Source organism: Python bivittatus, unplaced genomic scaffold (assembly GCF_059951505.1).
Source record: "Python bivittatus isolate LINGU-HERP-01145 unplaced genomic scaffold, Pbiv_v1 ctg000080_np1212, whole genome shotgun sequence".
Lineage (NCBI taxonomy): Eukaryota > Metazoa > Chordata > Lepidosauria > Squamata > Pythonidae > Python > Python bivittatus.
The window spans coordinates 13,828,294-13,852,421 of NW_028277035.1; the positions used below are offsets into that span (position 1 = coordinate 13,828,294).

At 38.1% G+C, this 24,128-nt stretch overlaps 1 protein-coding gene across 1 annotated transcript in view; it reads left to right on the plus strand.

Annotated features, from left to right (window-relative positions):
- Positions 1–24,128, plus strand: part of CACNA1A (calcium voltage-gated channel subunit alpha1 A) — a 216,363-nt gene that overhangs the window by 128,084 nt on the left and 64,151 nt on the right. The window contains exons 25-30 of the mRNA XM_088134001.1: positions 499–659; positions 3,476–3,616; positions 5,387–5,588; positions 15,829–15,993; positions 16,425–16,535; positions 18,337–18,420. Coding sequence (XP_087990127.1) covers positions 499–659; positions 3,476–3,616; positions 5,387–5,588; positions 15,829–15,993; positions 16,425–16,535; positions 18,337–18,420 — 864 coding nt within the window. The remainder of the gene's footprint in view (positions 1–498; positions 660–3,475; positions 3,617–5,386; positions 5,589–15,828; positions 15,994–16,424; positions 16,536–18,336; positions 18,421–24,128) is intronic.

Consider the following 24,128-nt stretch of genomic DNA (forward strand, 5'->3'; position numbering starts at 1 on the left):
GATTTTTTAGAAAACAAGTTGTCCTCCTTAGGACAAATTTACTTGAGGAACAGTCTATTTCAACATTAATTTTCTAGGTTCTTGCAAGAGGTATCAGAAACTGTGCACTGTCCTTTTTGTTAAGTGAGCTTAAATGGGCAAATTCAAGAGACAGAAACTTTGGTGGCGACAGCAGGATTGCAAAATACATTCTGGAAATCAGTTGGACTCTTTCACTGTGTTTGTATGGCTTTTGAATACATTTTAAATTTTTAATAAGGTTTTAATTTCTATATTAATGAACTTTACAGTTGCCTATTTTAAAGCTGTTTTTCATTTACTTTTAAGGGCTGGTATTTTAGAGTTTCTTGTTGCTTTAGTTTTATTTTATTGTACCTATGATGGTATTTCTCTCTCACATACACATACTTCTTAAGGGGGAGGGACAGTTTTACAGAAAATTAGAATACAGATAAACATAACCTAGTCAAATCTTACCAGAGTATCTGTTTTTCCCAGGCTGTCTTTGACTGTGTGGTGAACTCACTCAAAAATGTCCTCAATATTCTCATTGTATACATGCTCTTCATGTTCATCTTTGCTGTGGTCGCTGTCCAGCTGTTTAAGGGCAGGTTCTTCTACTGCACTGATGAATCCAAGGAATTTGAAAAGGACTGCAGGTATGTGGCCTCCTCCCATTCAGTTTTTAATTTAATTCTTTTCTCTTATATGGCCAACCTTGAAGCTTATAAGAAACTATATGACTCTTCCATAAAGTTATAGGCTCAAAGCTTATATTCCTTGTGTCACATTGCCATTACATTCAGGGCAGGCCAATGACTTCCAATGCATTATTTTCTGATATTTATTTATTCATTCAATTTATATAGCTGCTCATCTTGCAGATGTAACTCTGGCTGGCTAACAACTCATTAAAACAAAACAAAGAACAATATCAACAATATCAAACAAAAAACCTATGATGGTTGCTGAGAACAAAGCCAATAAACAACAGAGCAATAATGTCTCAAAGGCCATCTAACTTCCCAACCACCATGCTCTGGAGCGCATCCAGGTTTTCAGTGCTCTGTGAAAGGCCAACAGGGACAGGGCCAATCTAATCTCAGGAGGTATGGTGTTCCAGAAGGTAGACACTGCAACAGAAAAGGAAGGCCCACTTCAAGGGTTTCATTGGATGGTATTAGTTAATTGAGGGGATCTGGAGTGTGCCCCTCCTATCAGACCTGGTGCAACAGGTAGAAGCAACCAGAGAAAGACAGTCCTACAAATAACCCAGCCTCATTCCATAAACGGCTTTATAAGTGGCTACCAACATCTTGAAATATTAGACTAAAATATGACCTGATTAGTTTTTTTTCTCCATTAATAGTACAGATTTTATAGCTTGCCTGCATCAAAATACATTGCATCAGTTTTCTATGTCCACAAAACAACAAGACACTTTAAAAAATCTTTTATTCTTACATTTCTCTCTATTATGCTATCCATTTTAAATTGGTGCATCCAGTTTAAAGCAATATGAGCAGTTGCTGCTCTGATGAACCTGGCCCTTTTTTCTTTTGTGATTATTTCTAATCAAGTGGTTATCATGGTGTCATTTTAAATGTATGATTATCATGGTTTTAAAGGTTCACAGAAAAACATCACTACAAGAAGTTGGTAGCAGTGAGCTATATTGTAAATTGAAATATCCAGGATTCTTGTGGTAAAACTACAGAACCTTAAAGGAACAGTAGAAAAAGGAAATATTTGCAGTTTTTGAATTTCTACTCACTTGAAGTCATGATGATTGACTACAAGTATGCAGAGATAAAACTGCATTTCTGTACAGAATTGCAAATGCTAGTAAGGGGAGGTGGTTAAAGCTTCTGGATTTAAAAGAGATCAAGAGAGGCTATGGAAAGCACAGCTGCAGTACTGGAATTCTTTAATTTTGTCATATATTCAGTATGTTATATATTGGGTTAACTGTATTAAAAAGGAAGGAAAACAACACAAGTATATTTTTAAATCAGAGGTTTTAGTACCCAGCTCCTCTTACCTCACTCCCAAGGTTAATATCTCTCTAGTGGCTATCTTATATAAAGGATAATCTGCCTTGGCATTCTGCCATTTTCCAGCATGACTTGATTCACTCTCTGTGTAGTATTAACAGACATGCAGAATTTAAATCATTTAGTGCAATTTAGATAGCTTGGTTTCCTTAGTTTCCCAATCAATATTCCTGGACCATTGCTACTAAACTATCAATAATGATGCTCTGAATAGGTTCACTTATTGAATTGAATTGATTTGTCTTAAAACATCTTAGCAAATAGGTAACAATAGGCTACAAGGATCCCATAATATCAGTCTATGGTGTAACTAGAGAATGACTCAAAGGAAGTTGAAACATTTCTCTAGATTCTAGAGCTTCAAAGACATAATTGAGATAGGGATTATGTCTTTGTCATCAATGCTATCAGAGAATATACTCTGATGAACTCTCACTTGTGTTGATTAATTTTGACCTGAGTTTTTTCCCATTTGTATTCAGGCTACCATCCCATCTGTTTCTGTGCTCAATGCCCCAGTATATCAAGGAGCCAAACAAGCTCTGTTCAGGGGAGAGCTATTTGGGAGTGTTCAAGGCAATGGCACAAATCAGTCCTTTGCTGTTCAAAACATCTTGGCTATGACCAAACACCAGGCATGCCCAAATCCCTTAGGAATCCATCACCACTAGTCATTTTAATTGCTCCATCACCTTTATAGAGGGGTGACAACCCTATTGTCATGGCAACCATAGAGTCCTGAGCCATACACTTATCTGAGATGTGCCTTGGAATCATTTTTTTTCTGTACTGAAAACCATGAAAGGAAGCATTAAACTCCTACTACTCAAAAACCTAACATTAAGTGAAGACATTAAAGACGTATTTAGCTTGTTTTTCAGAATTTTGTATGGGAAAAACATTTTAAAACAAATCAATCTATATTCTGAACATTGCAAAAAACTTTTCAAACCAGTAGCTTTAGATTCTTTAAATTGCTAAATAATTAGTCTCTTAACAGTTTTGTTTGCAAGTTTGCAACTTTATTGGGGGAAATTTGGAAAATATATGGAGTAATTCAAAATAATGCAAATGTACTGAAAATTACCCTAATGAATTTATTGGGGCTCATCCCCAGTTAAGCATTATAGGATCAAAGTCTTAATGAAGTAACTATGTTATACTAATTGATTCTCTCATAATTAGCTGTTTGCTAGGGAAGACTAACCTCAGATTAATAGTTATACAATAGTGGAGTTTGCTTGATTAACCTTTCAGTCAATCTTAAAGCATGAGTAAATAATAAAGGCTCTTCTCACATTTTCATTTGAATGTTAGTGTTGTCAAAGAGACCACTTGCATCTAAGAAGATTCTTATTAAATTGCCTAAATTCCATTGTGTAAACATGTCTCTGAACACTTTTGTTGATCTCCTTCCTTAGAGGGGAGTATTTAGTCTATGAGAAGAACAATGAAGTGAAGGCTGAGAGACGAGAGTGGAAGAAATATGATTTCCATTATGACAATGTGCTATGGGCACTGCTTACTCTTTTCACTGTGTCTACGGGAGAAGGCTGGCCAGAGTAAGTTATTGAAGAAAATAAGGATGTTCTGGTATGATAGGTACCTTGGGCATCTAGCTGGTTATTATTAGATAAGAATGTTGGACTAAGCTAATCCTTGATCTGAATTACATAAATTATGTGGATGTAGTCCCTTCATCATTATGCTGCTTTTGTCTAGGCTTATCCAACAAGTTTACTCTTATCATATGAAAACACGACCTCAGGTAGATAAATTCTTTATAATGGCACAGAACATTAAAAATTCCCTATTCTTACAGTCATTGACCAACCAACATAAAACAACAAAGTACATGGGGCAGACAACAGAATAGTAAAATGACACATACTCTGACATTGGTTTAACTTTTTCAAAATTTTATAGACTATAAAAGAAAATTTTACAGTGTAGAGGGAAATGGATGTATTTTTGTTATATAATACATCATTCTGGTCTAACAAATCTGAGAATGTTGTTATTAAATGGGTTATGAGGAAAAAGTGGCTTTCCTTGTAAAATTAACAATATAAAGCAACATGGGCTGTGGTTTCAGTGGTTCCAGCACCTCAAAGTCAAAGGCTGGCCTCATAAGGAATTTTCTTAAGCTTCTTCTTTATGACTACCAAGGGGAGAGTGTTGATTTAGACTGCAGTTCTCATTATCTTCATCCTAACTATTATGCTGGGCCTTGAATATTGAATTCTAACACTTTGGGATAGTGAAGGGAAAAATCACAAATACAACTGAACTAGAAATACTATTTCCTTTTTGTAACCAATAGCTACCGTATTTTTCCTTCTGTAAGACAATACTTTTTTCTAAAATCATTACACTAAAAATTGAAGGGCGTCTTATGCAAGGAAGTAAGCCGAGGAGAGAACCGCACGGTTGCGAAACTGCCCATACTTCATCTCTGCAAACAGGCTTCCTCCTATCACTAGCCTCCAATCATGAGTGAAATAGTTTGTCTCTGCAAACAGACTTCCTCCAATCACAAGCCTTATGTAACTGACATCAGCTGATGCTGAACAAACCAATTGGAGGAAGTCTGTTTGCAGAAACAAGCTATCGGCAGTTTCACTCATGATTGAATGTAATCAGTTATGCGAAAGAGCATGGAAATAGAGCTGCAGAGAGACAGTTTGGACCTCCTCCCACTGAGTGTATCATGTAAATGTTACCTAATTACTAAATAAAAATGTGTTCTGCTTTATCTTTAAAATATTGATTTCTTAATTTTGGGTTGGGAAAGTGGGGGTTGTCTTATACATGGGGGCATCTTATAGATGGAAAAATACGATATTCAGTTCTGACATTTTTTACTATAAAATTGGGGTTTTAAGGCTACCTCTTTTACTCTGGAACTCTCCAGATGTCTAATTTTACCATGTTTGCTGAGGATTGTGGGAAATGAAGTTCAAGACATCCAGAGAGTACTGTATTGGAAAGGTTCCATGTTAATAAGTTGTTTCCCCTCCCCAAGAAGCATTTTTAAAAAGATCAAATTGTTTATTTATTAGTTTTAAGAAAGGGATGCCTGCAGACTCAGTTGAACCTTATATTAATATGCATTATATTATACAATCTTATATGAGCTTGCATAAAAGGCTTAGTATAATATTAATAATGTTTTATTTTCTTTATTTGTTTATATAGTGCCTCAATCCAACTGCACTCTAGGCAGTTTACAACATATATAATAAAATACCAAAATAATAATACACTAATATAAAATATAATGTGTGTGTGTGTGTATATATAAAAAACAAAAACTAATACTTTTTTTGCAGTGTTCTTAAACATTCAGTGGATGCTACATATGAGAATCGGGGGCCCAGCCCTGGTTATCGCATGGAAATGTCCATCTTCTATGTGGTTTACTTTGTGGTCTTCCCATTTTTTTTTGTCAACATTTTTGTGGCCTTAATCATCATCACCTTCCAAGAGCAAGGGGACAAGATGATGGAGGAATACAGCTTGGAGAAGAATGAGGTACAGCATGCATTAGAAAATCCAGTGAAAATGTTGCTTTGACAGAATATTACAAAGACTTTTAGAAATTCCTCTCTCTCTCTCTCTCTCACCTTTGGCAGTTTGAAAGCTTCAATGTGGTACAAAAATATTTTGCAGGGTGAAAGGAGGAATTGGAAATCTTCTAGTTTTACTGAGTCTGTGACTGGTACCAAAGGAAGTTTGATACCAGAAAGACTGCAAGGGCAGGTTTCTTATAGAAAAGAAGAAGAAGAAGCTGCATCCATGTTCTCATCATGATAAAGTCTGAAAAATTAAAATACTTATAATATATAAAGACAATCTCATATGCAGTATAACTCTAAAATATATAAAACAACAATAAAATCAGGGAACCAGGTTTATTTACAGAGAAGATTATAACATAGGACAGCAGTAAGTACATGGTACCTTCTAGCTACATAGAAGTACAATTCCCATAGACATAAACATGGCTAACTCTGGGGGGAAACTGCCCTAAATAATACTACTTTGATCAATATATATTGTCTATCAACATCATGTAGGTATATTAGTGTCCTCTACTGCTGGCATTTTAGCTAGCGTAGAGTTGAGATTATTGCTGCTTCACTTCTTGCATTAGGCTGTTCTTCCTTACAAAAGAGAAAAGACTCTGCTCCTTATTCTGTGGCACACTGATAATCCTCTTTGTTTCTTTTCTCTACAAATAATCGTAACCTCCATTAACTAGCTGCCCATGGGAAAATGGCTTAAAATCCAAAGTACAGAACCTTTTTTCCATTAAAAGCCACATTCTCTCAAGGGTGCTTTATTAGCAGATGGGACTGTTCCCCTTCTCTCTCTTTCTCCCAGTTAAGAGAGTTATCTGCCTGTGGGGGGAAAATGCTTTAAAATAAAAAATATGGATTTTTTTTTCTATTAAGGGTCACATTCTCTTACATTAATCTATTATTAGATGGGCCTGCTCCCCCTTTTTTTCTCTCATCTTCCTTTCTCTTTCTTCTACCATCTTCCCCTTTTCCTCCTTCCCACAGGCTAGCAGAGGAAAAATAAATCAGTCATGCAAAGTTTGAAGTTACAAAGGGCTTTTAAAACTAATCTGAGGGCCACAGCCTTTCTCCACTGCTGAATTAATGTACCCATCCATCTCTGAATCAGCAGAAAACTATACCAGTGTAAAATTTGCTGCCTCCATAGTCTCTGTTCTGACTCACTGCTAAATGATGCTGTCCTAATTATGCATATGCAACACTTGATAACCAAAGAGATAGATTCCTATACCTTTGCTCCTTCTCTCTTCTGTACATCACCAGTCAACAGGAAAAATATTACCAGTCACTGTGGTGTAATACAAATGGGGTGTTCCTGATTGTCCATCAAATCTAGGCTTCTTCTTGTGCCTTTCTTTCTATACCCCATTCTGTTGTAAGCTGAGCTGAATAAAATTTTAAAAACTAGATTGGAGTCATGAAGGAGCTGAATCATTCAAAATAGTTTTACTGGGGATTTCTCTCCCCCATCTTTTCTTAATAGGCAACATATGCCAACTTCTAGATTCCTCAGTATTGGTTCAGGAGGTGGAATGAGGGATTCCTGTCATTCCACAATTATGGTATTTCAGACTTTACTAAAAAAGCAAGTTAAAACACTTACAGTATTGCAGGCTAAGCAGTCTAGTGTTGTTGTATGATTCTGACAGAAAATGGCATAGCATTGCTATGTCAGTCTTTAGGGAGACAGCGGCAGATTAGACTGGCTGGGGATGAGAGGGAAGAGGGCATGTACAATAGCCTGAATCAACCAATGCTCTGATCTCACCTACCACTGTTATATCACTTTGCACCAGCATTTCGGGTGATGAAGTGTAATAACAGTTTTTGCCTATCTTATGACTGTCTGTGAGAGCTAGTTTTGGCAAGGTCAAAAGAAGCCTAAAACCAGGTTAGTCTGTTACCATAACATTTGGTACAAGTGAAAATCATTTCTGCCCAAAAGAGAGAAGCCTCAAGCTCATTTTATCTCACAGGCATAAGAACTCTTAGATTTGATTTCAACTATAAATAGGGCTTGCATTTGATACATAACAGTCATTGGATTTATTTTATAAAGTCTTTGTTAATTCTTGTAATACATTTATCAGAAGTCTGCATCCTTGAATGTCTGCCTACGCTGCTTCCAGTTCTAGTGTTTGATGATAGAAGCCTGACAGCAATTGCAGCACTCCCTTAAATCCCTTTTCTTATGGAAGAAAAGAATCCCTTTGAGTTTGTAGAACCAGATCAAAATGGCCAAAACTCTTGCAATATCATTAACCATTGACTAGGTTGCTAACACCCTTCTCCTGTTTCAGAACCAAATGGCATAGCATTAGAATTAGAGGATGGCCCAGAGGGACCATTCAAACCAGACAATGAACTAACTAGAGTAATAGATGGGTCTGATCAAGGACTACTGGTGGCAACATGCTGCTACAGTCCCCCAGTTCTTTGCTTGACAGTGGAATCTCAAGATGTTTATGATCTTTACCATTCAACTAAAATTATACCTCTCCTTGAGAATAGGAGAATTTTCCACAGATCATCCCAAGTAGTATTTATAATTGATCTTTAAATGGGAGAAACTGAAAAATGGACAACCCCCACTTCCTGAAACATTCATGATATAGACAATTATATTCATTTAATGACCAGACTGAGAGCTGCCTTTGATGATTCCATCAGACAGGCTACAGACAATGATGAGATCTGATGCTTACAAAGTGAACATCATGTACGCACATATGTGGCTGACTTTCAACTTTTTGTTCAGGATGTGGGCTGGAATGAGCTACCTTTGATCAACCAGTTTAAAGAGTGCTTGTCTGATGAATTATGCAACAAACTAATTTGAAAAAGCACTCCAAGTACCTTGGAAGTGTTAATCAAATGTTGTGTTGTTACAGATGGAAGACTCATGGAATAGCAGCAGAATATGGGCAAGAAGGAGTGATGACATTACTCTCCCTTTCCATCCTTCCTTCCCCCACACCCATCTGCTTATCAGAATCTTCAGAAGTTAAATGCATGCATTTGGGAGCCAGCAGGGCTCCATTGTTGGCTGCAGAAAAGTAATGTTAATGTACACAGGGTCTTTGTTTATGTTGTAGGACTTTGGGGCATTTTGACTAGATTGCCCTCCTAAAATTCTCCACTCTGAGACAACAGCTAAGTATTATATATGTAAAAAAGGGAAACATTTTGCAAGCAAATGCCCTAAATGTTCTAAGCTTGGCTTATGAGGAACCAACCCACCAAACTCCAGGAGCTTGAGAGAAAGAAATTGCAACAATTAAATGGGATGTACAATACTCATAGGATCTCCTTTCTCTTACTTCTCACATACAATGTGGCTCTCTCAGACCCTGATAAATTCTAGAGCTATGGGCAATTTTGCAGACTGCGATTGCATACAAATATGCCTTGCTGTTTAGCCAGTAGACCCACTATTGAGGATGGAAACTATTGATGGTAGACTCCTGCACTCAGGACCATCATTTCTGACCAACAAGAAACTTTGCAATTCATTTTAGCTTCTACTATACATGCCCCTATAGCTTTGGGGATGCATTAGCTTCAGATCCATAACCTACATATTCCTGAGACCAAGAAAATACTGCATTTGACTCTCCAAAATGCCAAACCACATGCAGGTCCTCTTCCAAAGGAGGAGAGCTGCTGTAGAGATTACCTGCTTGCCCATGCATCAGAGAAATGGAAATCTTGATGACAATTTTCAGAATGGGGTTTATTTCCCCCTTAGCATCCCCAGCCATCACTCCATTTTTTTTTCAAAAAGGAGAATAATTCTTTGAGTATCTTTCATGATTACTGCTTCTAAATTCTATAATCGTTAAGGATCATTAGCTCCTTCCTCTCATTTCTGAACTTCTAGAAACAGTATAGAAGGCATGCATTTTTGCCAGTTTAGATCCCAGAAGGGACTACAGTTTAATTTGCAAGAAGGTGGGGTGCATATATTTAACTCCCTTTGACATGCATTGTGGAAAGTTTGAACAGACACATCCTATGGTTTAGTTTATCAATGAGTTTATAAATATCTCATATTTTTCATGAGATAGTGGACTGTTATCTGAAAGTTTATTTGGTTGACCTGTTAATTTATTCTGAAGATCAACTACTCACACTAAAAAGGTCCATACTGTGCTTGACCAGCTCTACCTACACAATGTATATGCTAAGATAGAGAAATGTACCTTTGACCTGTGTCTCTTGGATTATCAACAGTACCACCTCTTTCCTGAGGGCATCACAATGGATCTCACAAAATGGATTCAGTTCTCTCCTGGTGCACATCCACACATCCACAGTGTCAAGGAGGTGCAGCAATTTGGAGGATTTCTTAACTTTTGTTACCAGTTTATCCCTGATTTTGCAGCATATATAAAAGCTTTGACCCATCTTACTAAGAATGGGATTTTCAAGCATCATACATAATTTGAAGTGGGATTCTGATGCTCAACAAGCCTTTTCCTCATTCAAACAGACTTTTGCCTCCCAGCCTATCCTCTGCCATCATGTTCCTTTGTTGTTCAAACAGATGCTTCTGATTTTGATTTAAGGGCAATCATTCTCCAGACAGCTGAGGATTTTGAACAAAGACTTTTGCCTTGCACCTTTTATTCTAGACAGCTACTGAAGCCAGAAGGGAACTGTGATGTTTTGAACAAGGAACTCTTAGTGATCAGAGATGCTTTTCAACACTGGCGCCACCTCTTATAAGAAGCTTCACACCCCACTGAAGTCCAAACAGACCACAAGATCCTGGAGTATCTACAGTCTTTTCATACGCTCAGGTGGGCACAATTCTCCCAATTTAATTTTCATACCACCTATGTTCCTAGCTTGCACAACAAGCAGGCTGATGCTTTTTCACACAAGTCTGAATAGTTTGTTCCATATGACACCCCCCTCCCAATTCTGTTCTGCAGTCTGAAAATTTTGCCTTCCCATTTCCAACAGTGGCCTCAGTCTGAGTCTCTGGGAGCCAGTGGCACACTCCTCACTTCACCGAACAAATTCACACACCACGGTGGCATGTCCCACATATAGGGGCTTGGATAGATGATCTTCAGGGAGACCTCCAATTCACCCTTCCTTTTCTTGGGAATGGGGAGAATTGTGCCACAATGGTTGATTATATATTCATCCGTTCTTGAGAAGATTTTACGGCTTTGTCATGACAGCTGTCCATCTGGGCATTTTGGACTATTTAACGCCACACACTTTCTGCTCCAAGATTTTTGATTTTCTCTTGTCCAAGCAGATGTTAAGGCCTATGGATCTTCTTGCCTCCGCTGCTACTATGCCAGGACTTTAACTACAAACTAGCTGGCCTGTTACATCCCCTCCCCTTTCCAAAGGAGCCTTGGGTCACAGTTTCCTTGGATGACTGATCAGCCACCTACAGGGCATGAACACTATAATGGTTTTCATCAGTGTTTTCCAAGATGGTTCATTCCATCCCCTGCAAGTCTTCCCACCTCTTCAAAAGCTGATTCTCTACCACATGTTCTGGCATTGAGGCTTGCTCAATCATCTCATTTTTAACAGAAGTATTCTATTCACAGTCTATTTTTGGAAGCTCTTTTTCAATATTAGATATTAAACTCAATTTTTCCTCAGTGCATCACCCACAATTCACTTCTGAGACAGAGAGGACAAATGCCACCTTAGAGCAATACCATCATTGCTATGTAAGCTACCAGCAAAACAATTGGTCTGTACTATTGCCTGTGGCTGAGTTCACATGTAACAACTTGGTTTGTTCTTCTGTTCACATTTCACTGTTTCAAGCCTTCTGTGCAAGCCTGTTGCCTGACATAGCTCGCTCTCTCCCATCCTGAGGTCTTGTACTTTCTACAAGAACTTCAGGCAGTACACCAGCTCCTTAAAGAACAGCTGGATTTTGCCAGGGCTTCCTACTACAAACTGCTGACCACCATCACCATCACCCCATTACTGCTGGAGACTGCATGTCTGTACAAGCCCAATCTTCTCTGCCCTTGTAATCTGGCTACAGCATCTATCAACTTGGACTCTTGAGGGGGAGGGGGGAGTTCTGAAGAACAGGGAAGGGATTTTTGCCAAGAAAGAACCTGAACCGCACCTACATCTACCAGCAGATTTCTGGATGGGGGTAATGGGCAGATCTGTAAAAAAGATAACCGTTCCTGTCCTACCTGGCTCTGATCCTCAGAATGGGATGGACACGCTTCCACTTCTTATCCCACCTCCATCTGAACCTGGGAGAACAAGTTCTGGATTGGGAAGTTCTACTGGAGTCAAGAGGCATGACACAGGAATTACTTCCCCATCAGCTGTTGGTTGTCAGGACATTTTGGATACTTCCTCATCTCTTTCTTGGGGGGATGATTTCTGGACCCAGGAAAGTGCCTAAACAGGAGGTTACAGTATTGGATTCTTCCCTCTGCCTGTTGTCTCCTTCAGGTTTCCTGAGGGAGGAAGGAGACAAATCCTTATCCTTCAGCTTTCTGGATGGGGGAGAATTCTTCAGCTCAGCAGACAAAGAGGACCAATGGAAGAGTCCTGGATCATTCCTGGGCCACTCATTCTGGGGGAAAGGAGGGGAGAAGCACCAAGCTCTTCCAGGAACAGGGAGTGGGGAAAGGAGAACTTGAAGGGTGAGGCAGTGAGAAAACTAGTTCTGGCATGGTGAGAGGCAAATAGCCTAAAACTAGACAGTTCCATTTCCATAACATGAGAAATGAGAGGAAACCATCCTTTCTGATCAAAAGGGAGAATCCTCAAGCCTGTTGCACTGTATGTGCAAGAGAGAGGGGCACAAGAGTTTGAACCTTGATTTTACTATAAATAGGACTTTCATTTGATACATAGCAGTTACATATTTCATAATATCTACATTAGTTTATGCAATAGCCTTACTTATCAGATATGTGCATCCTTAAATTCCTGCCTGTGCCATCCCAGTTATAGTATTTGCAAAGAGAACCCTGACACTGTCTTTGGATGCTGCCAGCTTAATAACAGTATAGCTAAGGACAACTTCAACCTGACTCACTCATGGCTGGGAAACAAAATGAAGGGACAGAAAAAGGATGCTACCAGGGCATGCTTGTGCTTTAGTTAGGTGCAAGTAGGGACAAGGACTTTGGGCTAGGATGAGACTTTATTGATGCTAAATAGTTCTACCTTCTTGATGACAAAGAGGCTTCATCTTAAGGGCCATTTTTTCACATTATGTTTTGAAGACTTGGATACTACAATGGAGAGAAGGCAAGAATAAATGACAATTAGTTCTTAGAATGTCATTATCTTAGCTGTAAATCACTACAATGCTATAGCATAGACAGGGATAATATAGGTTATAGGTTGTAAAGGAGGCAGTAATGTGCAAACATTAGAAAGCCTAAATGCTGTAACAATGAGTGTCTGTAAACCAGTTTGTGATAACAGCTGAGAAAATCTGCTATTTTAGTCATTGGTCCAAAAGTCCAGAGCCTGGACTTCATGGGAACCTGTCCAGGGATCTAAAACTGGTTTTCAGTCCACAGAATAGAGGTATAGGAAACTTTGTGTCATGGGATACAGGTCAAAAAGTGGAAGAGCAACGAAAGAGGCCTGGGGCATGTTCATCTGTAGCAAGAATTACTGGCCTTAACTACTTAGAGAAGTTGACAACCTGTCCTTTTGAGGAGTTGCACAAACCTTCATTGCTTGGTTCTTTTCAACTGCCACCTTATTTTAGGGCTTGGCACTTAGTCAAGGTCTGAATCTGACTTTCACTCATAGTTATCACCATATACTGAGTCTACCTCTTTAGTCTCCTTAGGCTGGCAGTCCATCAGGTTTTTCTCAGAGTCCAAAGAGTTTGTGACAAATTCAGATATTTTAGAACCAGCTGTATGTAGAAAACATACATGCCCTTATTTTCTGTGAAAGATTCTTGGTTAGAAAACACTGGAAATTGATCCAGACACTTCTGTTGTTTTTAAGATATCCTTGTTTATGCTTTCTCGCATTACTTTTGTAGGCACTTTAACTCGTTGATGTGCATAATCTTGTTCTCAAAATATCAAATATAACATTTGATGTAAAAGCCCAAGGGGTGTGGTGGTTGTGATGATGGACTAGGATTAAGAAACCAAAGATTTTAGTCCACCCTCAACCAAAGAAGCTCACTGGGTGATTTTGAGTTGTTCCCTCTCAGTAAAATCTACATCACAGTTGTTTTGCTGGAAAAAATAGGAAGGAGGAGTGCAGTGAATCTGCCTTGAATTCTTGGAGCAAAGTCAGCCTGTAAATCTAACAAATCAATCAGTGTTAAGTGAATTTTGTGGCTCCATGATGGTGTATTGTCCCCAGGTGTAATACAGAGCTGCTCAAGGTTCACTGCCTGTGGCACAACCATTGTTAAATAACATATCCTCACTATGTTTATGTGTCATTTCTAGCCCACCACAGAGGCAACTGAAAGTAGGATTTAGATGTTCAGGAGGTGAGAGCTTTTTTCCCTCTTCAGACACAAATCTTTCTAAATGACAAATGATTCCTCCATGATGCTGGTGATGCCGGAATCTGTCCAGTTCCTGTTGGCCACTTTAGGCTGCTGTTGGCATGTCCCTTCCCTCTGGTCATTCTGCATTGCTCTCCATGAGCATTTTTGGCTCAGACTGCAGGAGTGAATGGCTTTTACAGAGCTAGCTTCCAAATAGCTACACACCCATTTTCAGGGCAGGAGGAGAAGAGGGGAGCACTATTTTTAAACCCACATGATGTACTCAAGACAACAAGATCTGTGTTTAACATCTGCTCTGAAAAATGGGTAACAGATGAAAAGGGAACAATTTAAATCCTCTTCCCACCTTGCCTGTCAGCTCCCCACACCTCCTCCCTATGATTCTACCCATCCTTGGACTGGCACTTTTTTCTTAGGCTAGCAGGAGAAGTGGAGAGAGCTACTTTTAAACACAGATCTTGTGTCAAAAAGGCTACAAGAGAATTGGGGGAGGAAGCAGTTATGTAGCTGCCAGTTCTCTGGTCCTACAAATGATCCATGGAATTGATGTCTTAAGAGCCACCCACCCCTCCACACATATGTTGCTAGCCCTCCCAGGACTTGGAGGGATGGCAGGAGAAGCAGGTGAAGAACAGTGAGTTTTTCTGTAAAGTTGCCAATACCTCTGCCTGTGGGTAAAGTACTTTACTGGGCAGCACCACACCACATGGATCAGATCTTAAACCTAATCTGCAAGGGAAGAGTATTACTCAGTAATGCAGGACAGCATCATTGGTTTACCAGGGAGAACTATCATCCCCCAAAAGATCAGGAGGAGATTCTGGCTGATTAAAACAGACCCTGATATATGTGGAATGGGAGTGGGGGTGGAGGGGGGGTGTTTCTCTCCAGTAAAGCAAGTATGCTCCCTTGACTGTAGACCAGCTAGCTAGGACCAGGTTTTGGCAAAAGGTCTAGCCATCTTTTGAAACTTGCCTCCTCCTTTAATGAGAAAATGTTGTTGTTGTTTCTCCTACTGGCAAGGTATCCACCAATCTCTTCTTAATTTGTTCTGCATTACATCTGTGGGGAAAGCACCAGTTGCTGACTTCACTGCTGAGGCAGAACTAACAGTGAGGGCAGCAAAAAGTATGGTCGTATATATGTGCTATATCAGAAACTGGAGGAAAGCACATTTATAAAGTCATGAGGAAGAGTCCATAGTATTTGCACATATTACTATCTATTCTGATGAAAGGCGTTATTATATCTCCTTAACCAGTAAAAGCAAAGATTGGGGAGCAAGAAGGTGGGTTGTTTTTTTGCCGAACAGACTATAATACAATTTGTTTAGAGTTAGATTCTTCTAGGATAGGAATTATTTAAGCTTTTTTTTTCTTTAATACAGGGATGTGCACTTCCTTTTTTGCCCAGGGTGGACATTACATTTGAATGAGTGCCAAAGGCCATACTCAAAAACAGTGACTGAGTTAAGACAACAGCATGAGGGGAGGGGGTGGGGGGATACAAACTAAATCATTAATACAATTTGGCAAAAAAATTAGGATATGTTCTTGGAGCTGCACCCACAGCTTTCAATATTACGTACATCCTTGGACCTCTAGCTATATACACTTTCCTTAGCATCTTTTTGCTTGAAAGAGACTAACAGGTTCCTGACTGTTGTTCCTTCCTCTTTTCACAGCGAGCCTGCATTGATTTTGCTATCAGCGCCAAGCCACTAACCCGACACATGCCTCAGAACAAGCAGAGCTTTCAGTACCGTATGTGGCAGTTTGTGGTTTCACCTCCCTTTGAATACACCATTATGGCCATGATTGCCCTAAACACCATTGTCTTAATGATGAAAGTAAGTAGAAGAGAAATTGCTATGAATTGGTAATATCTACATCAAATATATATCATATGGGTTTTGACTTGTCTATATATCATGGAACAATACAAATACTGTATTGTATACCTGTGTGAATTATATAGGCCTGAACTACACAATGCCTTGTTTATATCTATATATATTTTATATCTATATCTATCTAAAAGCATATTACAGAATAATTATTTGAGCTCCTGTTAATCTTACCCTGTTGATCTCTTCTTAATTCTGCAGACTAATCCTTAAACTATGGACTAACCTGAGTCTTAACAGCAGAAATCTTACTTTGGTCATGGCCTTCTGGACCATTGTTCTGATCACACCAATATTTTACACTTATCCTAACTGTAGTTTAATTCATGATTGTATTTTCTCTCTTCTGTCTCCCTCATACCCCTCCTCAATAGTTCTACAATGCAACAAATCTTTACGATAATTTACTAAGGATGTTCAACATTGTCTTCACTGCCCTGTTCTCCTTGGAATGTATTCTGAAAATCATTGCCTTTGGATTGTTGGTAAGTATCATTCTTGCTAGAATTCACAAGGAATAATAATAAGGCCCCCACTGTAAAATATAAGAAACATTCTTTACCATATGAAACAGGGAAAAATACATTATGTGTATTATTTAAAAAAATATTTGTAACTGTTTAAAACATGTATCCCACCGTACAATTCTCAGGATTCTCATGCATTGTTTCTATATAATGTTATAGATTGTCAGGAATTGGCCACTGAAGGTCATTGGAATAATCTGTAATTTACTAGGAGTATAGAAAGCAGACTAGAGATTGGCTTCTCTTGCTGCAGAACTAATTATGTTCACTTCATGTATCAAAGTTAATATTCTGGCTTTTAAACTTTTAATTAAAATTAACATTTTAAGATATGCTAATATTATTTAAAATAATCAGTTTTAATATAAAATTTGTTTGACAGAAGCAGCTCCATGACTCAGAGATAATTATTGCTAAGTGATTTCCAGATAACTTCTCAGAAAGAATAGTCATCTGAAAACTGAAAACATTCTGGGCAAATGTCAGTAGCTTGTTAGCCTGTTCTTGATGAAAGAGTTGGCCCTCCCACTTAAGCACACAAACTAAGAAAAATAGTATGTATTTCCATTGTTGAGTCCATGGTAAAGATCTTGGCTCTCGGTTGAAAAACTTTATAGTCAGACAGATCTTGGACCAAAAATTTCATTAGTGTCTCTGGATATTTAAAGGGAAAACAAAACCACAAGTTTTATAGAAACAATAATTTGTTACAGTCAATATTGTGAGAATAACTGCATAATGGAAATGTCACTCCACAAGACAACTTACCTTTAAACAAACAAAAATACATGCTTTAGACTGTCAGTGCACAAAGTATTCCTTGCTGCATTAGGATCAATATTTGATAACTCTGGATCTTAAATCTTTCCCATTCCTTACCTTCATGGTTGCCAACCCTTCAGGCAACAGATGCTTATAAATAAATAGTATCTGGAGCAATGATAGTTAACAGTATTATATTTTTGATTGTTAGAAAATGGCCTTCCTATTCCTCACAGCCATTTAAAGCTGTTGTCCCCAATAAAAGTACTTGGTTTAAGATTTTACTCATCCTAGCATCTTTTTTTGCTATTTGCTGTTTTCATGGGTTAAATTACACTTATCAGCAGCTTTGCCATTACTTAGTCAAGCTTTAGAAACCTTTAGTTTTCTTTCTTTAGAGAAGCCTAATTCGTTAGTAGAATGTCCCCTCAGGTGCAATCATACTATTAAGCTCATGTGTGTTGTATTTATTTTATAGATGTTCATGTGACCGTCCTACAGATAAATGTAGTGGAGTTAAGGAAAGGTGTACATAGTTGCTGGTTGCTTGCAAGACAGGCATATGTACCTTGGCCTCACTGGGTAATAGCATTGCCTCAGGTGCTCACCCAGCACATCTTGTAAGCAAACATTTCCCTACTCTCGTGTGTGGGAGCCAAATTTATGACCATGGGAGGATACCATGGGTCTCTGAGAATGGGAACACAGGTGCTTTCATTGACCTGAGTGTGTGAGACAGGCCCTACTACCCCTATTTCAGAAAAAAAAAGAGAGGATGATATAAACAAGGAATCCTTAGTAATTAAAGTTCCTTTGTAATTTGAATCATAAGAATTGGAGTGCACTGAAAAGATAACCCAGAGCTGATTAGGGGAGAGGGTTTAGTGGAAATTTCTCTGTTCTTGTTATTGTTGCTTACGTCGTGACTGAATGTTGTCACCTGTTTGCTGCTGTGTGGCTGTTCCTTTTCGTCCTTTGTTTTGTTCTTTCTTTATAGAATTATTTCCGTGATGCCTGGAATATCTTTGATTTTGTCACAGTTCTGGGTAGCATCACAGACATCTTAGTGACAGAGTTTGGGGTAAGTTCAAAACTGGTGGGCATTACATTCTGGGCGGGGGAGGCATTCTGCAAGGAGTGGGGAATAAGAATTGAAACACAAGAAGTTCACCATATTAAACTGAGATCATAACAGGATAGACATTAGAAAATCCAGAGAGGAGTAGTACAAGGATAATCCTATTAGACTTATTTTTTCACCAGTGAATAGTTTTCCCTTTCTCCACAAATAAATTTAAAATATCATCAATTCCACATTTCAGTTCTTCATTAAAAGGTTTATGTGTGTGCAGGTCCTACTCTTTGTAACATTTATGAGTACTCATTTTATTGAAGCCCTTTATTTTGGCAGAAGATCAGAAGAACTCAAGTGAGGCAGTTTACATTGGAATAAAGATGCCAATGTCCATCTAGGGAGGTGCTTATACCAATATTAATCTGACTCTTCAATGTGATTACTATTAATTGTTAAGTCCTTTTAGTATGCAGTTTACCATCAATTGAAATCAAAGAGCAGATTAAGGGCCAGTTTGCACTTTCCAAAAGATGTGTATATATATCAAGAATTAATGCTTAGCAATTAGCATCTAGGACATCCTAACAGACGAGACAAGAACTACTAATATAGTGCTAGAAATTAAATTTCCTGAGAATGCAAAATATTTACTTATAGATGAAGCTGATTAATGTAACCCTCATTAATAGGATTGTTCTGGTGTTGCTTTTTTCCAATCAACTGCTGGGCATATTTTATTAGATATCTACATCAGATGTGGTTGGGTCATTCAGTTACTCCTGAGTGTAGAGGTACAGGTAGTCCTTGTTTAGCAACAACAATTGGGACTGGCAACTCAGTCATTAAGTGAAATTGTGACAGCGCTTATGATCTTACTTCAGCTTTCCTTTGCTTTACAGACTTGTGAAGGTCATAAATGCAATGATTGGTTGCAAAGTTACTTTTTCATCACTGTCGTAACTGTGAACGGTCACTGTATGAGGCAGTTGCTAAATGAGGACTACCTGTACAACAGAATTATCAACCATCAATACAGATAACAAGCTATATATCTGACAAGCCATTATTCTAGGTTTCCACCCTCCCAATAAGGTAGCATGATCAGAACAGTGATCTGTATGGAACATAGCCCTGTGGATAATTTTGAGTTTATTTATTTGCTGTATTTGTAAACTGTCACAATAATGAAACTCTTAGTGGTGTACAACAAAGAAAGAAAAATAAAACAAGATAAAACAGAACAAGACATGCTATCTAAGTAAGAACACCCACAATCACTCTGGGCCAAAAGCACAGTGGAATACATTTTCACTGTTTTGCAGAATGCAAGGAGAGAGAATTCTACACAAATTCTAGCAGAAGCATGTTCCAGAGCAGGAAGGCCCCTACTGAGGGCTGCTGCCTGACTCAAGTCCCATATGCTTCCTGAAGAAGAGGGATTCTCAGCAGGCCCTCTTAAGATGTTTTGACCAAATAGGCAAAATCAGTTTTGGCAAGGCAGTGGCTGATGTAATTCATTGCTGCACAGTATATGGCTTTATAGTTAACAATCAGCACTTTGAATTGGACACAGAAACGTATTGTTAACCAGTGCAGCAACTGGTTTGCAGCAATTTTAAAATCAGACTACATTGGTGAGGAGACTTGTACCCAGATCTTCCTGTAACTGTTTCTTTCAAATCAGCAGGAGTGAGAAGCTTTCTCATTTCCCTGTTTAATCTCCAGCCCTATTCTAAAGATAATGAATGTGCCTGATTAGCAGGAGTGAGGAAACAGCTACACTATATAGGAACAATATTTTAAAAAAAAATAATCTAGATTTCTCAGTTTGATATAATGATTCATTTCTTTAGCATTGAAAGGGTTATTTCAACACACTTTGCAAAAGAAGGAAGAAATTACAGAGGAAAGTACTGCCTTAGTTAACCTAGAATTCAGAATGCTATAAGAAATTGCAGAAGCTGGCATTGGTCTTGAAAGTGTTATCAAAGCCAAGTCAAACCACCAAGGAATAATAAGTTTATGAAAAACTGTATTTCTCTAAAGGACTTTTAATAACCTTCTGTAAAAGCCATTTTCTTTTATAGTTAATACTGGAATTATCTGAATCTTTACAACAGAATGTGATTTGTATAGAATAATACTTATTAGAATTAATTAAAACATAATTATCTTTCATCTGATACAAAGATGCAATTGAAAGCTAGTGAAAAACCCAATATCTGTTTCCTTCAGATTTTGAGGACACAGACCTTTCTAGAAATTTAGCTGATTCTTACAAAGTAAAATTCAGACAGCTTTACTTCACTATTCAGCAATAATAGTGAATATAACTATTCCTGAAAATGTACTTATTGCTCATTTCTAGCCAAAAAGGCTTTCAAAGCAGCATATTTTAAAATATCAAAATTAAATAATAAAGAATACTTTGATATAACTATCAAATATAGCTAGCTATCATCCGCATACTGGTGACAAATCAGCTCAAGTATCTGAGCCATGCCTAAGCCATTACATAAATACCGTTGAGTAAAACATTGTAATATAGGCTACTAGCCATAGGCTAAAGAGAGAGTAGTTTCTACGTACCATCATCTAAAGTCTGTGTACTGTATGTCTGGAAGTAAAAAGCACTGCCAAATCTTGTCCTGCTCAGCTAGCTCAGAGGGGTACTACATTCCTTCTTTCTGGTCTTCTGAAAGATCTCCCAGAGATGCTTCCCCCTCTAGTTTGTAGCATAGGTAATCCACAAGGACAGTTATATTACTTTTTGTCCCTAAACCAGTAGAAAGCTAGATTGAAAAGAATCACAAACTAGTGGAGTTGTTGTTTCATGCTGCACTACAAAATGTGAAACTCTCTGTGGACTTGTTTCAAAATGTTCTAATATAGATTATTTACTAGATTTTCTTTCAGGGAAGTATTCACAGTTCTACCCACAAATCATACCTGCTTTGATCAGCTAGGATAAATAGAAAGATAGAATTGCTATCGATATGGAAGAGTTTTCAGAATAGATTTATCCTCACTTATTAATGCTTTTCACCTTGGGTATCCTGAAGACAGGGACAGGATCTCTGCAAGTTCATGATTAACTACTTTCTCTCCTGATTTTTATTAATCTTACCTGATTAAAGCAGGTAAGACTTGTTGGTAGAACTGTGATGATTGGGTAGTTGAGCCACTTAACTATTAGCTGAGCTGAGCTGAGCTGCAAAAATAATTTTGCAACATTTCCTTTGGAGCTGTAATAAATTCTTGCCTGATTCCAGCTCCTGAGAAGTGCCCAGCCTTACCACCATCCTTTTATCCTCCAGACGTTCTCAGAGGGGAGACCTTGCCAGTATCAGCACAATGACCAATTGGAGGATATTTTGTTGCCTTTGTTTCCCTTTTAAATTTGTGCTATTATCTTATAGGTCATCTTTCCTTTTCCAGACATCAAATATTTCTTTCTCTTGGTGACAGGAAAATCCCTAATCTGTATGTTCCTTCTGGGTACATGTGTCTGCCTTTTAGAATTGCACTTCACACTTACAATGAAGTGGATGGTAGCCAATTAAAAGCTTATATCATGATAAAAATATTAAAAGTTCCACAAGATGCCTATCCCTCTAAATACACGTTTGGATACATCAGATTTGGAGAACAGACTGTCCTTCCCTGCATAAGATAGGAAAGTTAATAAGTCTGCTCTGTGTCAAGTGGTCATCTGTCCCAAACAAAGTCTTAGTACAAAATGTATGGCAAAACATAGCCTCATCTCTCCCTCATTCATCACTTTGTGTCCTGCCTAGAGCCTCTGAAGTGAGGCAGTTTATAAATCTAATAAATATATACACACATATATACATACCTTGCAAGGGGTAGTTATTGCAGTTTGAGGTATTTCTTGCTCTACTTAATGTGTGGAAGTCTAAGAAGTGCCCACTCCATGTTTCCAGAGGAATATTCTGAGGAATTCAAGCAAGTTTGCTAAAGTGCCCAACTAAACATTTTTTTAAAAAAACTGCATTCTATTGATTGAATTAATTTTCTAGTGAACACTGTTGTAATTTAATGCAAGTGTCACTAAAATTATTAAAATGATTCCTATAGTGAAAAAATAATTTGAGATACTAATGTTCAGATGTGGTTTATGATTTGGTTTGTCGCTGTCTTCATGTCAGTTGTTTTCTAAAAGTAATTTTTTAAATTATAGAACAGGTTTTAAAAGTCATGAAGGAAGCACTATTGATTTCAGCTAACCTATTTGATTTTTAGCTATGTGGCAGATAACATCTAAAAAAATCCACCATAGACAATATCAAAGTTCCAATATGAATAAATGTGGGCTCTTTGATGTGGACCACAGTTTGACCCTGTACCCATTTGTGCTTAAGAGTAGCACAATAATACTCTGACAACACTTATTTTCTCCCATGGCCCTCATCTTGTGCTTCCACCCAATAAATGAGACAGTTTTAAGTCTTCATCTCTATTGTTTTAAATGTAGTATCTCCCGCTTAAGCTGACATTATCCCATAACAGCTTCAAGGTGTATAAAATCAGATTTTGAAGGCATTATCTTGGAGGCCTGGTCAGGAAATCTGTTATGTGTGAGTGAGTGAGACTAGCAGTGTATTTTGGGAGTGTTACGAGGAATGAGTATGCACCATCCATTCTAGCCTTCTTATTGAATAGTGACTGTAGCTGTCATGGCAGCACTGTAACCTGGAAACTCAATGTAGGTCAGAAAGAAAGGGCAGGGCACAAAATGTGTTTAAAATATAGGGCTGGGAGTGAGTCTCAGAACACAGCAAAGAGTAACCAGCTGGAGGAGAAGGATGCGTTATATTATTTCTCATCAGCAGAGTGAGCCTCGCTTTTCCTTGATAAGCATACTTGGCACTTTCTCTGCCTATCTCTCATTCCCTCTGCATGAAGGCCAACTGATGCTAGTCTGATAGTTTAAAATATTTCACTGTCACCCCCTTTATATCCTGTCATACAGCCACCATTCTTACATCTTGCATAATTGCAAAAATCCCATTACTCAGTGGGTTAGAGATGGAAGACCTTATCGCTTCTTGAAAATCACACAGAGACACAATATATTGCAAGTAGATTCTTGAGAAGAAGTAGTAAAGCTTACCTACATAGAGATTTTTAGCTGAAATATTAGGTGTCTTATAATGTCTACTGTGTAATTTGCATGGCAACTCTTTAATCTTTGTTCAAAGTCAAAGTCAGGTATATATTGAGCATTCACATCAGTTCTTGGCATATGTAGTGTCTGAGTCTTTTTCTTTTGTGTACAGTTTTATTGGAAGTTTGTTTGTGTAATAATGGGTCCTGAAGCACCTGTTAGTGAAGCTACATTTAGTCCTGTGATGTACATTTCATAGAAACCCAGAGGTACATACAATAATATCCCATGATGAAGTGACATCATAGAAGATTTTTGAACAATTAGAACCAGCCAGGTTGTCAACCATGATCATAATCACTGAAGCCACATTATATATTTCTTTGTATCTAATGCAGCAAGACTAGTACCCATGTAATTAGTTTGTGAGCCAGCAAGTGTCTATGGTGAATCAAGCAAAGATGTGAATCAAATATTTAACCATCTCTAGTAAATCTAAAACAAAGGTTCTTGAACTTAACCCTCATATCCCTTGGATATTTACAGCTCTCAATGGCTCTGGGTCTCTGTCTGAAGAGCATTTCTC